The 14,174-nt window shown below is 45.6% G+C and overlaps 3 protein-coding genes across 7 annotated transcripts; 2 read left to right on the top strand and 1 right to left on the bottom strand.

Annotated features, from left to right (window-relative positions):
- Positions 1-8: 8 nt before the first annotated feature.
- On the bottom strand, positions 9-2,418 carry zmat2 (zinc finger, matrin-type 2). 2 transcript variants are annotated; one of them, XM_086131004.1, is made up of 6 exons: positions 2,329-2,418; positions 1,665-1,764; positions 1,435-1,558; positions 1,245-1,318; positions 845-990; positions 9-655 (listed from the first exon to the last, which is right to left on the bottom strand). In XM_086131004.1, exons 1-6 carry the CDS (start codon positions 2,413-2,415, stop codon positions 512-514), a joined length of 675 nt encoding a protein of 224 aa, XP_085987130.1. In that variant the 5' UTR covers positions 2,416-2,418; the 3' UTR covers positions 9-511. The 2 variants fall into 2 exon arrangements, with proteins under 2 accessions (XP_085987130.1, XP_085987131.1); XM_086131005.1 differs by having other exon boundaries at positions 539-655; positions 783-990.
- A 283-nt stretch (positions 2,419-2,701) lies between these two features.
- Positions 2,702-6,175, top strand: slbp2 (stem-loop binding protein 2). The gene is made up of 9 exons (XM_086131178.1): positions 2,702-2,801; positions 3,437-3,592; positions 3,901-3,981; positions 4,059-4,136; positions 4,202-4,348; positions 4,421-4,594; positions 4,707-4,869; positions 5,301-5,421; positions 5,591-6,175. The coding sequence occupies exons 1-9, from the start codon at positions 2,749-2,751 to the stop codon at positions 5,653-5,655; spliced, it is 1,038 nt and encodes a 345-aa protein (XP_085987304.1). The 5' UTR covers positions 2,702-2,748; the 3' UTR covers positions 5,656-6,175.
- Positions 6,176-7,054: 879 nt separating this feature from the next.
- On the top strand, positions 7,055-13,818 carry fam53c (family with sequence similarity 53 member C). 4 transcript variants are annotated; one of them, XM_086131455.1, is made up of 5 exons: positions 7,055-7,334; positions 9,366-9,660; positions 10,096-10,153; positions 10,606-11,588; positions 11,738-13,818. In XM_086131455.1, the coding sequence occupies exons 3-5, from the start codon at positions 10,147-10,149 to the stop codon at positions 12,041-12,043; spliced, it is 1,296 nt and encodes a 431-aa protein (XP_085987581.1). In that variant the 5' UTR covers positions 7,055-7,334; positions 9,366-9,660; positions 10,096-10,146; the 3' UTR covers positions 12,044-13,818. The 4 variants fall into 4 exon arrangements, with proteins under 4 accessions (XP_085987581.1, XP_085987583.1, XP_085987580.1 ...); XM_086131457.1 differs by having other exon boundaries at positions 9,363-9,660; XM_086131454.1 differs by lacking the exon at positions 7,055-7,334 and adding an exon at positions 7,378-8,729.
- Positions 13,819-14,174: the final 356 nt, after the last annotated feature.

Here is a 14,174-nt window from a genome sequence, read left to right as displayed (position 1 = left end):
ACGACCAATTAAAAAAAAAAAAATCTTGTTTATTTAAATCAAAAACCTGCTTGAAACAGAAGAAAACTTGACAATATACAGCAAATAAGAGTTTCTTGACAGAAAAATTAATTCTGCAGTCACTGACATCCATGTTTGCTTGTTTTGCATGATAAATATTGGAAAAAAACTTGGTGAGAAAATGAAGAAAAAAAAATCTGATAACATTCCAATAACTGATAGAATGTTGGTCTTATTTCTATTGAACCGGGGCGCTTCACCCGCAAATGAACAGCCTGTTCAATTTATGTTGGATTTTCAAAATGGCATTAAAAAAATGGGTGTGACGGGATCTAACTGGCCCCAAAAAAGATAATTTCGGGGGGAATCTGAACATACTGGTGAATACTAACTCCGCTCAGCAGGACCCTATAGTTGTCCTTCCATCTCACGCGCGCCTCCGTTCAGGGCTCTCCTCCCATGACGGCATCACCAGACTTGCTGACTCGACGGCCGTGATGTCCTTGAAGTGTCAGTGACTCTTTTTAGAAGACCCGAACCCTGAGAAACCCATGACAGCTGCCATTTCGTCATCATCCTCAAAGTCCCCGTCATCCTCGGCCCGACGCTTCCTCTCTTTCAGTTTCTCCTTCTTGTAGGCCTTTGCCTTCTCCTCCTGAACATAAACACACACACATTGATGTTACAACCTACTAATGTCCATCCATTTTCTTTTTTTTCTGGTTATGTAACTGTATTACAATAATACAAAGAGAGGAAATTTATTGACGGCATTCATGCACTTTGAAAACCGAGACTCGTTCACTCATTCTTGCGTTATGGATGGACTTCTGCCTCTTGTGACCTCTTCTCGCAGCTCCTTCATGCGCTCCTCAAAGTCGTACTCTTTCTGCTTCTCTTCCAACTTCTTCTTGTTCACCTCGAAGCGCTTCTTCACCTGGTCCAGGGACGACCGCTCAACTCTCATAGACATGCCGAGGTTCCTCTGATCTGCACAGACAAACATACGCCCATGTACCTAAACGCTTCACAAAAATCATGCTTGAATAGATTTTCCCAATAAGCTGACTCACAGAAATGGGAACCGACATTTTGTTACTGTACTTAAGTAGATTTTTCAGGTATCTTCTGATACCGGTCAAAGTACATATTTTATTTTTTTACACCCGAACCCATACTTCTACTTTAAGTACAGAGTGGGTGCTTTTACCACCTCTGCTGACTTAAGTGTAAAATGTACTCACGTTTCTTGCCATTGATGTGATCCAGGAAGTTGATGGAATCTTTCACCACGCAGTCACAAACATTGCAGTAGTAGCTGAAAAGAGGATAGAACAGCTGGATGATTATATATCCATTTTGTCTCCATATGTCTAGGACCAAATCATAAATACAAAAATTCATTCTTCAATGAGGTCATTCAATTCTCCGTACCCGCCCATCTCAGCCTGAGGGGTCGTCTTGGTGATAACGATGGTCTTCCCCAGTTTGGACTCCAAGTCCACTTTGTAGTCTCGATGACGGAGATTCTCCCGCTTGATTGGCGGTGCGATTTTCCCTAAGAGTGATGAGTTTCTATAAGTTTGCTGCTTTAAAAGCAGTGTCTCACGCCTAACGTGTCAGGATTATTTACATGTAAGTTTTTTAAAAAAAAGACAACTCACCATCCCTGCTTTCTTTTTCTCGCTCCTCGGTGAGACGCTTCTGAGCAAGATTCTCATATTCGTCTTTGTCCCACTTCCGACGGAAGTCATTCTTACTCGACTGGAAGAGAACCACGGGGTCAGTTACATATCAGGTACAGACAGAACAGTACAAAAATACAGCAACACGTTTAGAGGTTATGCCTGTCGCACAATTAACTACTATACAGTACTAAGTGGCAAAAGAATACCTGGTACAAGTTTGAAAACAGTGAAACCGGTGAACGAAGCAATGTTGCTGTTCGTGCTGTTGAGACTCACTAATCACAAACAATAATAAATGGATGATCTTTAGTTTTATAGAGCGATTCATCACAAAACAATAATCTAATCAAATACCGGTATGTACGATAAAACTTGAGTTACCGATTGTCCTTTATTTGTTGGCGTAACAACTAACTGCATCTATAAGCGGAAAGCCAACATTTTAATTCGATCTTGAGTACAAATGTTTCTGGTATGTCTGAAGGGCTTACACTCTTGAGTTGCCGACAGAACGCATATCGAGGCGCAAATCAAGAGACAAACACACACTACCCATAAAAAAGGCACATTGTTGTCCTTATTAACAAGTCACAGGTCAGAATGTAAACAATAAAAATAAGACAGTATAAAAAATACAAACCCCGCTGCCCGACGCCATGTTTGCGACAATTTCCGTTGCGAAGAAGTCAGTGTTTACATTTGGGCAGGCTGGCGCCACCTGGTGCATTGGAGAATAGGTGAATTGTTTTAAATCGTAGTAAATAAAAAAAATACTACATTATTAATTTGCGGGCCCCACCAAGGCGTATCAATATGAAACAAAAGGTGGGAACAACAAGCATAGGAACGCATGCAGCCTATTCTTTTTCCTGTTAATGTTAGTCTGTATTATAAATGGCACTATGGTGCGTGCCAGCCCACTTATGATATTTTTTTATTTTAACGTTTTGAAAACTGCGGCAGGCCACGCCCTCTGCAGGTGCATCTCATTAAAGACGCTGCGAAAAGGGAACATGGCGCCTGTTCGTGTCATAGCGACGGCGCCAAGTTCAAAACTGTCATGTCACGCAGCGGAGTGGAAACTGCGGCCCAGAGCCCACTGCTCTCCTCCAGGTTGGTAACGTACCTCTGTGTACACTGTCTTATTTATATATCTCTCATTTATCTCCACGGATACGAGAACCCGTAACCGTCTGCAAAGTTAGCGCTCATGTCGCCACCCGACACTCGCTCATTACAGTTGAGTCTCAACTTGAAACGCAAACTGTCCATGAGATAGGGGGGAAAAAAACCTTATCATTTTAGTTTTTTTAAGAATGCCTATTAGATATGTGTACACGGGTGCGACGACGACCCGTGACCTAGAAAAGCATTTGTAAGCAAGACAAATATGACTACTTGTATTTCCGTTCTAGTGCTCCGCGTTTTTAACGTGAAAGGCTCCAGGAAGTCCTCTGTGGAGACTTGCTACAAAGCTTTTCATAACATTAGTGGATGTGTTGTTTGACGCTCACTTTAAAGCGAAATCTGTTATAATGCGCCTGCAGAAGTAGTAATTCATCCCGTTTGAGATAAATTGCCTCAGATGACAAAATGACGCAACGGTGTCTTTGCTTGGTCTTTGCAAACAGAAGTATGGCAGGATGGTTTTCAGTTGATCAAAGTTGGAACTGTGAATGTCTTTGTTTTCTGGAAATTGCAAGTTTTGATTTTAAGAGTGGCTGCTCTGACTTGAGTTATGTTCCCAGTTTCTGTTTCAGCCCGCGGTCATGCATTTGTGCAAAGGGCTGGTCGACGGCCATGTGGAACGGCCTCCCCGAACCACTTGTGGATGCTGGTTGCTCTTCTGCCCCAGAGCCTTGGCTCCTACCTGGCTGCAGTTCAGTCTTTGACAGCCTAGTCAGGTGAATATGTACACTTGGACCTTTTAGAATTACGAACTTTATTTAAATATGAAATAAATGTTCCCTCTTGAAATGATTTTTTTTTTTTATCTTGGACTAATTTCTTTCCATATAACAAAAACAGAATCTGAACAGAGTTGTGTAGACTTTTTACACCTATACATTCCCAGTTGAATATTACTGAGAAAAAAAAAGACAATCTGAGGATTAAACATTGTGTAGTAAAACACGGATGACCTGTAGTCAGAAACCGGCACATAATTCCTTTTTGAGATTTTAAAACTTGACTCTTCCTGTCCTGGTTGCAGTAATGTCTCTCCCATGCCGATGTCTCCAGCGACAGTCAGCCCGCGAGGAGGGGAGAGATCTGCCAGCGGCAAGCCACGCAGGTTTAATTGGATTATAAACTTCAAGATTGCATCTGTAGAACTTTCCGAAGTATATTTTGCACTTTTATGGGGTCCAGGACGTCCATCTTGGAGCGTTGCATTCTCAAAGTGGCCACCAGCAGCGTTGCTGTGGGAACGGAAGATTTGGACAAGAGGTTTGATTCACGTCATGGCTTCCTACTGTCGAAGCGCTTACATTTTTTTTTTCTCTCCATCTCAGCAGGGCTTCGCTCACTCGCTGCTACCCTCGCATCCCAGACCCAAACAACACGGAGACTAACGCTGCGGTTCTCAAGCGCCGTCAGAAGCAAATTCTGTACGGCAAGAACACGAGTGGCTACCAGAACTACCAGCAGCAAGTCCCCAAGTAAGGCCTGCGGTATTACGGGGCCACGGTTGAGTTAGAAGATTATTATAATGTCAAACCTCCCTCGCTCAGACACATGAGAGACCCGAAGCTCCACCCGTCCACCCCCAACAAGTACAGGAAGTACAGCAGGCGCTCCTGGGACATGCAGGTTCGTCTTTGGCGACGAGCACTGCACCAATGGGACCCGCCGAGCGACGCCCCGTCGGACACCTGCGACCTCGCTCTTGACCCCGTGGAGCAACTGTAGGTAGAGCTCAAGTGAGATTTGAGCGCCGCGCCGACTGCATCAACTGTGCGGCATTCAGGTGGTGGTCGCTGTATTTTTAGTTTTGGCTGTGAAATGGCATTCTGGCAGGCAGAACCAGCTGGCAAAGATGACCTCTGACTTGTGTGACTATGGAGGAGAGAAGCAGAGAGAGAAGGAGACCCTGGCGGCCCCGAAGGCCTCCTCTGTGTCTCCCCTGTCAGCCGACATGTCGCCGGAGCTGCCTGGCGCCTGGAATGTTCCACTGTCTCCGGTAATGTCATGCATTCAGATTATTAGGATTTTGTGTGTGTGTGTGTGGGGGGGGGGGGGGGTCAGGATGAACCTACAATAAATTAAAATTCAGTTGATTTGACCTTTTGACTGTTATTTAACTTAATTTTGCACAACTCGCTGTTCTCGAATAAATGTCATTCTTAATGCCACATTTCAATCGTGCAATTAACATAGTAAAATCAAAGGACTTTTTAAAAAAATACTTTTTTCAGTGTTGGAAACATGCATTCAGAATTCTGGAGATGGTTGAATTATTATTTTTTCCAGTGTTGTGTTGCAGTGAATTTTAGATGAATCCAGAAATTTTACCCAGAAGGACATTACCCCTAATTTTCTATGAGTGATGTACAGTATTTGTTCATCTCGATCCAACCTGCTTCTCCAAATGTCCCCAATGCTTGCCCCCAGGAGCCCGAGAGGAGCCACCAACCTCCTCGCTCTCCCCCTGGCCTCAGCTGCTCTTTCAGGATTCAGCTGACCAAAAACAACATGGCTGACTGGCTCCAGCTAGAGGATGAGCACGCAGGAGGTGAGAGCACAAAAACAAAACCGCACAGAAGAGTAAATGAATAGATGTCACTGGAGTGGACGTTGCTTCTTGCTGGCAGTAGTATGTGCTTTTGTCATGATTGTGGGACTGAGCGAGAGAGAAAAGCAAAGCCTTCTTTCTTTCTTCTTAGCATTTCGTTTCCTTGTAGATTTCAATGCCGATGATCAACGGGTCCCTACGGTTTCAGACCAGTTCTTATGGAATCACTACTGATCATCCCTTGCTGCAACGAGCCTGGTTAGGTCACTGAGCAAGTTCATCAAGATGCTGAATTACGTTGTGTGGACTTTAATCTTGTCTGTGTGCGTTTCCAATAGTTGGCTTTTTAAGAACACTGAGGATTTGAAATAAGAGAGAGGAGGGGTGTTTTTTTTTTTTTTGTTGTTGCTCTTTTTCAGTCCTGGAGAGAACAGAATGAGTAATGTATCCTGGTATTTGACGGAGGTAGACTTGGCACTTTGACCTGAGCAGGTTTCTATCATTTGCACTTTTGTGTTAATTGCACTTTGTCACCTGCGCTGTGTTCTCGATGTACACACAAAGCTGCTAAACTTTGTCTTTAAAGTCACTGTTTCTTTTTGCTGTCACTTTCTGGCCTCTGTAGAGGCTACTGGGGTTTTGTTTTTCATTTTTGTCCACGTTCACCTCTGTTCTGATAAGGCTCCTTTCACCATCTTTTTTTTTTCCTTTTTATTTGTTATGTAACGTATGCTGCTTTAAATACTGAAAGCGAAGCTGAAACTAATAAAGATGTAAATAAAGTGTTAAATTAGATGCCATTTTTTTCCCGTTCTATTTAAACTTGTTGCGCTCACAGTAGCTGTAAGTCATTGAAGATAGATTTCAAAAGATGTACTGTATACAGTATCTCAAATACATTCCTACCTTTTTGCCACCAATTAACTTTAACCGTTCACTTACGGTGTGTTTTAGTGACAAATTGCACATTTCAGTAGTGGCATTCTTCCTACAATCGATGTTGTAGCTTTACTACTCTGCATCTTATGAACTGTTTTCCAATTATGACTGTACTTAATAGATTGTGTGCTACATGAAATAATCACTGAATTAAATGCGAATACAATTTACATTTAAAACATGACCTACAATAAACCTGAAACTTGTTGCTTTGCATACAAGCTGACAGAACTTTTTCTTTTAAATCCAGACCAACGTGTTTAAATGTTGGTCATTATGGTGGTACTTGGAAAGCTAACTGTTTTCGAGGTGCAACAAGGTGGGAAAAGTTCGAGACCCACTGGCCTGACTGCATCACGTACACATTTGCTCAGTTTTAAATTGCACTTTGAGGCTTTCTCTTTCTACACGATTACCTTACTCGACACATTGTACTTTTAATATTTTATTGTGTACAGTAGTAGAGAGGCTCCAACCACTAGAGTCAATATTTGGCCAATAAAAATGATTGCCATATTTTGTTTGGTACAGCGGGCATTTGATATAAAGCAGTTTAAAATAAATGTAAATACTGTAAATGGCATGTGATGCTAGTGAGGATGGTGGTGGGGGGGGGGGGGGTGAGGTGTAATCCCGCCCCTCACCCCCCCCCCCCCCCCTCCCTCCTCACTGCCACCGTAAATGTTATTTATGAATGCCTCGCTGCTAGTGTGCACGTACAAATCTGTATCATTATGTTTTAAATAATCGGACGACACCGGGCATCGATCGTACAGGGGGGCGACGCTTTTCTCCGTGCCACGCGTGCACAGACGATAATTCATTGCGGTGGCTGCTTTTTTGGATGCTGAGCTCGGTGGCGGTGGCAGCGGCGGGTTGTAGCGGCGCGTTCGCCTCCGTAATCACGTTGGGTCAATACGCCGAGTAACCGGGGGGGCTGACCGATGCACCCGGAGAGGGGGCTCTCCGACGAGGTAAATCTGCCATCCATCCGTCGATGCGGCTGTGAGTGTACAACGTGCCCGCTTGTTTTGCGGTTCCGTCTGGGGTGAGAGGAGGGTGGAGGTGGTGGTGATGGAGGGGAGGGGGAGCTAACAAGCCCGGACATATCCATCCCGCAGCATCCCGTCGTGTTGTCCTGCTCTTTCCAGCTACCATCTTAAACCGAATATATATGAAATGACATCAGAGGGAATGTTAATCGTGACTCTTTATTTACACGGGAAAAGGCAGAGCTCTCCGACGGTGGATGGGAACGTCCCCGTCGGATATTTACAGTTGCGGCTAACCGCTGCTAGCTTGGTGCGGGGCTCGCTTTGCTTAGCGGCCGGTTGGGCTGCCTTGCTAGTCCCGCAGTGCAGCGGCCGGCTGGGGCGTGTGTGGCAGGCAGCAAATAACAGCTCGTCGGCATGTTTTCCAGCAGTTTAGCGGGCGAATGTAATCCAGCGTCGACCTTGAAAGTTCTAACGAGATGACATGTTATTTATAGCTAGCGGGCTGCTCAGGTGTGCGTGTGTGTATTTGTGATCACTAACTAACGTCGTACTACGCCTTTAAAAATCCACGCGAATTATCTCCATTATGAATCGCCTTCTAGCGTGCAGCGTTTAAGAAAATGCTCAAAACGACACCGTCCCGTTTACGTTCCCGTGAACGACAATTGGCAAGAGGTAGCATCCTCCGTTGAAAACAATGGGAAGCGTTAGCATCGAGCTAGCTGCGGCGGCCTCATTCCTTTTGGTATTCTCAATTAAATCTCAGCAAACAAACACATAGCAAGTGTTGGGCAACACTGATTTTATCTCCTTATATGTGAAAATAATGCGGCGCATCAGCCTCAAAGTTCTGAGGGTGGGGGTTCAAATCTGTTTTGGACGTTCTCCTGGTGCTTGTTTTCTCCGTCTCATTCTCAATAAGTACTGTACTACTAATGAAGCACTCGATGTAGAATCATATGATTTTATGATAGTATACTTGTCTAGCAGTTTTCAAGTAGTGCAGAGTTTTTCGAATTAGTTTTGTGTACTTGTTCTACTAATGCACTGTTGTCGTTCTATGAGTACTGTACGCACAAAAACAAAAAATGTCACTTAAGAAGATAGTGATTCTACTGGTGCACCCTCATCGTTCTACTCGCGCGCCCAAATGTCATACTGTTGTTGAAAAAACATGAGTAATATATAGTTATAATAGTGTGATATAGTTGTTCTAGTGTGCATATTTGTCATACAGTTGTGGAAAAAAAATGAGGCCCGGCAGATTGAAAATCGACCGATTGGATTATGGCCTTCAAACATCAGACAAATGGCTGATATTTGCAGATTATTTTTACCTTTTCTACCCGAAGCATTTGCAGCAGTTGTACACAGGTATCACTCGTTATTTCACATAAATATACACAATAGCCTGTTATTGATAAATATATTCAATTGCGAAAGTAATATTTGTTGATAAGGTCATTTTATGGACCTGTCAAACACAAACTGAATTTTAATTATTTGCAAACAATGCTTAAGCGAGTAATGCAAGTTGTGTAAGGAATCGCCATTGGATGTCACAATTGTAAACATAAGATAAACACACCGTTTGTTAAAAAAAAAAAATTAAAACAGTGCAACAAAAATCTGATTTAAATTTGTTAAATATGGAACACATTGAACGACTGGTAACACACACATAAGACAAGGATTCTACCACTTTGTAGTTCTACTATGTAGTAAAATAGACGGGAATGGAAGGTAGTAGTGGAAACATTTTACCAGTGCACCTCAATAGTCATTCTGCGAGCACACAATGGTTGTTTACTCATGACCAAGTTACTCAACTAGTGTGCAGAATGTCACTCGCGTAAAAAAAAACATCGAAAGTAAGACAATCATTCTACTAGAGCGCCCTAGTCGTTCTACTAGTATGACAGTTAGTCCTTCTAATAGCACGCCCGAGTTGTTGTACTTGTGTGTTGTGAACATTTGAATGAACTTGACCACTTCCACCCTTGCAAGCAGGTTCTTGAGGCCACCGGTGGACGAGACTCAGTCATGCTGTCCTTTTGAGGGTGGGCGGTGCTACCTGGCCCGTTGGTGCAAGGAGGAGGAGTCTGCAGCTATTAGCCCCTCCCCTCAAAGTGATAAGAGACACAAGTGGGCGTGACTGCCGCCTCACTCCTCTTTCTCCCATTCCTCCCTCCCCTCCCTCCCTCCCTCCTCCTCCTCCTCCGCCACCATGATGTGGTCGCCTTGCTGGTGGAGAACGTGAGGAAGTCTGGAAGGCGACCCTGCTCAGCCGGGGGACTCGGACTTGGTGAGTGGTGGCGGGTCAGTTTCACTTAAATGCTAAACATACACCCAGACTTTCAACATCAAACCACGATGATCAACGGAATAATTGTGTTGGATGTTTAAAAACAAATCCGCGAGTCTCAAAAGGCGCAAACTCCAAACGTCGTCATCTTCTTCCCTTCATCAGTCTTTAAGCCGTAAACATCAAAAGACACTCCGCAAGGAGTGAAGTTTGATGTGGTGTCATTTGAAAATGATAAATGGATTGCATTTTAAATAGCACTGCTCGACTTTCTTCAAAGTCCAGTCGCTTGATTGCCATTGTCAATGTGCACAAATACGAGAGCGCTGTCCTTAAGGAAACCGAATGCGGGATGTGATATTGATGAAAAAGTGTTTTCCAATGCAGAATTGTATTATTAGCTAGATTATTTCAGGGTTGTTTTTTTTCTCTTAGTCCCTGCTGGACCCGAAAACCCTCGCGGAGTGCTGGCCCCCAGATGGCTTGATGCCTGGTGAGTGTCCTTAATTCCTTCAATAAGGGTGTGATTGTTATCAAGTGGGAATAGGTCCACACTGGAAACAAGAAATTGAATTTATACAAAGCTTTTTAGAGTAAAAAGTAATCCAATGAAGAAAGTGACAAAGTCATTTTTTTCCATGCATGTTTTTTTTTCTAATAAGAAAATTAAGTCATGGTCTTCAGAGAAGAGTCATAATTTTGAGGGTATTTTTTTTCTTGTTTAATTTTGAGATGATACAGTCATATAGTTTTCTTTAAAGTTGTGGTCCAAAGAGAATAATAATAACTAATATTGCATGTTTATTTTCCAAAAATTTGCAACTTTTTTTTTCTGGTGATAAAGTTATTTTTCTTTTCTTTTGTGGAATATAAACAGTCCTTGATTTAAAAAAAAAATAAAGGGCATAAGAACGGTGTGTAAATGCTCTGCGTGTATGTCCTCAGAGAGCAGCTACTGGCAGCTCTGCCCTCCCTCTAAGTCCAGCCTGCAGGGGGGGTTGCTGAGCTCTAGTTTCCCCCCCGGCCCCGTCCCCCTGGTGCCACCCGATGCCCACCTTCAGGAGGGGGGCGACCCCCTGGACGACCCTCCCTCTCAGCTGCAGCAGCACCGGCCCCTGGCACCCAGCACTTCGGCGTCCGAGCTCTCCCTCCCGGGGGCGGCCGCCCCCCCCGGCCCGGCCCCGCCGCCCCCTCCTCCCCCGCCATCCAAACGCCACTGCCGCTCTCTGTCGGTCCCAGAGGACCTGTCGCGCTGCCGCTACACGTGGCGGCCCAGCGCTTCGCGGGTCTGGACTCCCGTCAGTCGCCAGCAATGCCACGGAGGAGTGGGCGGCGCCGGGGTCGCGGGCGCGGGCGCGGTGGCGGCGGCGGGCGGTGCCTGCCCGCTGCGCGCCCCCAGCTCCTCTCTGAACTCATCTCTGCACTCATCATCCAGCCCCACCTTCTTCAGCCTGGCACTTTCTCCCGACTCGCCGTTGCCCTGGAACTTCCCCTGGGATCCTAGCGAGGCGGCGGCAGGGGGCGGGGCCTGTTGCTGTTTCTTCCCTTCGCCGTCCTCCTGCTCCTCGTCGCCCTCGCCTCTTCACCCGCCGCCGCCTCCCCAGCGCCGTTTCTCCCTCTCGCCCGTGCTCATCAGAGACTCGGCGGCCGCCGCCTTCCTGCCGCCGCCTCCCGTTCCCAGCCAAGCGACGGCGCCTCCGCCGGGTTGCTGTCCGGCGGGCGGGGCGGCGGCGGGGGCCCCGGTGCCCGCCTCGCCCTCTTCGGCGTGCAGCACGCCTTCGTCCTTGCGCCGCAGCCTGCCGCCGCAGCTACCGCGGTGCCACTCGCAGCCCTGCGACCTTCTGCTGCTCAAGCCCGGGTTGAAGAGACGCCGCGACCCCGACCGACCCTGCGCCCGCCCCGTCCTCGACTTCACCAAGATGACTCAGGTACCGGTTTTAAGTCAGTAAATCATAAGGGTAGAGCTGCTTCGGTGTAAAAGGCAAAAAGGTGGTTCGTTCCCGGATCTTCTGGTAGCGCTGCGATTTTTGCAGGATCTCTGTGTGAAAGACTCATTTGTCCTCAACTCATCCCGCAGACCCGCAGCATCGACCCGCAGTATTTGGAGCGCGGCGGCAGGCTGGCCTGCGGCGGCGACCTCTTCATCGGCATGGAGTCGTTCTTGGGCGACTTCCGTGGCTCCTGCTCGCCGGCCGAGTGTCTGGGCAGGTCTAGCATCGGCCCGCTGAGCGAGAGCGACGAGGAGTGCCGCGAGGACGACGACGACGACGACGGCGAGGAAGACGAGGACGTCGATGAGCGCGAGGCGGCGCAGCAACAGCAGCAGGCCGTCTTCGAGAGGGATTGTACAGAACTGGACTTGAATTTAATCGAAGAAAACTGACGCGTTTGTAAATGGAAGGCCGACCACCTTTATTTTGTTTTGTTTTGTTTTTAGATTGGATTGCTTTTATTTTAAATTAGAACAGTCCTGCCCACCGTGCCACCAATCGGCGAGGCTCTCAGGATCACCTCTCATTGGACGAGCTGCGGTAAATCAAAGCTGATTGACGTCAACAGTGATGATGTGACTACTTGCTGGAAAGTCTCCTCCCGTGCTGTTGGAAAACCTTCCCAGTGAAGACCAAACGGGGAGGGGAGAGCGGTCATTGGCGCTTCGACGCCAGATTTTGACTGCCCGGTGTGTCTTCTGCGTTCCCTCGTCTTCCGCAGCTGCCGAGTCTCCTGACAGACCACTCGCCAGACACGCCGCGGCGTCCACCTGAAACATCGCCGGGCCGCCATCAGGCTTGCTACACACCGGAGGAGCAGCCGGTCATTGTTCCGAAAGGCTCAGCTCAGACAAATTAGAACTTTTTTTGCTTTTTCACGCCGCGTTCCAGACTGCTAAGCAGTTAGGACATTTCATGTAGCACTTGAGTGAAGCGAATATTTATATTGTTAGTCAGGAGATTTAAAAAAAAAAAAAGTCGCTCGCCACGATACATCTTGTCACATGGGAGGGATAACGGTACCAGAACAACCTGTGATAAGTGAAGATCTGTGATGTAGAATTTTGGCTGCAATTTCCCATGTTGCCCCCTTTTGCAAAATGAGTTGCACGAGAGAGTGCCTGCTTACCACACTTGGAGAATCACCGGCCTAGTAAATCTATTGAGCACTTAAGATGAGAAACAATATCGAAATTGCATATCGCATTGCACTGTACATAAGCCAAAAGTCCCAAGTTTTCTACAATGCAGCATCTCAAAATTACACTCAGTGGTCATTACGCCACGTTTGGAACTAGTTTATCTGAACTGAGCCTCCAAATAGTTCATTCATGGAAGATGAACACATTTTCCGCTAATAAGTGTGTGTGTGTGTGGGGGGGGGGGGGAGGACAGGGAGGCGGGGCAATCAGATGTTGACCCATATACACGCGGCGATGTGTTCAGGTGCGCCTCGAATTCTGTGTTGCGTCATCCTATTCCTCCCAAGTAGCCGCTGCTGCTGTGTACCCGAGCGTTCATACTTTCCTGTCACGTCACTGTGTATGTGTGTGTGTGTGTTACAAAAAGGTTCATCAATCATTATTAGACAACCCAAAGGACAATCACAATGATTAATTGTTGGGATGATCCATTTGGACGACCGTATTGGAGAGAATACATTATTGTTCCATGCGTGGCTTTTGATTCTAAATTTTCACATCTCGAAATGTATTAGTATCTTGTACACACAGCGTCCCATTAGACACACACACACACACACCTTACCTGCCAATGTCACTCCTCTCAGTCAATTGCTCCACATTGCCCAACATGAGCCTTAACAAAACATTCTGTAAATCAAAATGTGATAATGGAGGGAAGAAAAAAAAACATGGTCTCGAAAAAGGAAGCGTGTTTCTGTAGCTGTCCAAATTTTTAAGTCCTTCGGTTCATTTGAGAGGATTTGTTTTGCTTTCTTCATATTTCTGATCGGGCATCTGAGCAGGTCATCAACGCCAAAATGGGACGCTTGAGCACGATGGACAATGAGCGATGATGAACAAGTTAGTAGAGAGACGTCTTTTAATATTATTGTTATTATTGTGTGTTTTCAAAAACGAAATGACAACATGGCAATTTGAAATGAAGTTTGTGAATAAATTATTGAGAATTATTTTACAATGAACATGTGTGTCATGTTTATTGTCATCAGTAACCAAGGATTCAGTGGGGGGGAAATTGTTTTTTAATGTGTGTGTGTGTGTGTGTGTGAAAAATATGCTGACATGCTAATGTTAGCATTGGTAGTCAACAAATGGTGGAGCAACACATGTAGATGGATATCGTACTCAGAGTCACATCTTATATTAGACGGCATACTTTTATTGAACATCTTCGTTTATTTTTTAAAAATTAATTATATAATAAATATTTGTTATTTACCGTAAAATTTCTGCTGCCCCTTAGCTAGGTCACTTTTGAAAATTGATTTTGCAGCTCAAAATTATACCTGATTGAAGGTTAAATAAAAACTTCTTTATC

The sequence above is a fragment of the Hippocampus guttulatus genome, chromosome 15, assembly GCF_054856545.1.
Source record: "Hippocampus guttulatus isolate MCC_2025c chromosome 15, RoL_Hgut_1.0, whole genome shotgun sequence".
In the NCBI taxonomy this organism is placed as follows: Eukaryota; Metazoa; Chordata; class Actinopteri; order Syngnathiformes; family Syngnathidae; genus Hippocampus; species Hippocampus guttulatus.
Note: the sequence above shows the minus strand (reverse complement) of the source record. Positions and strands in the feature narration are given on the sequence as shown.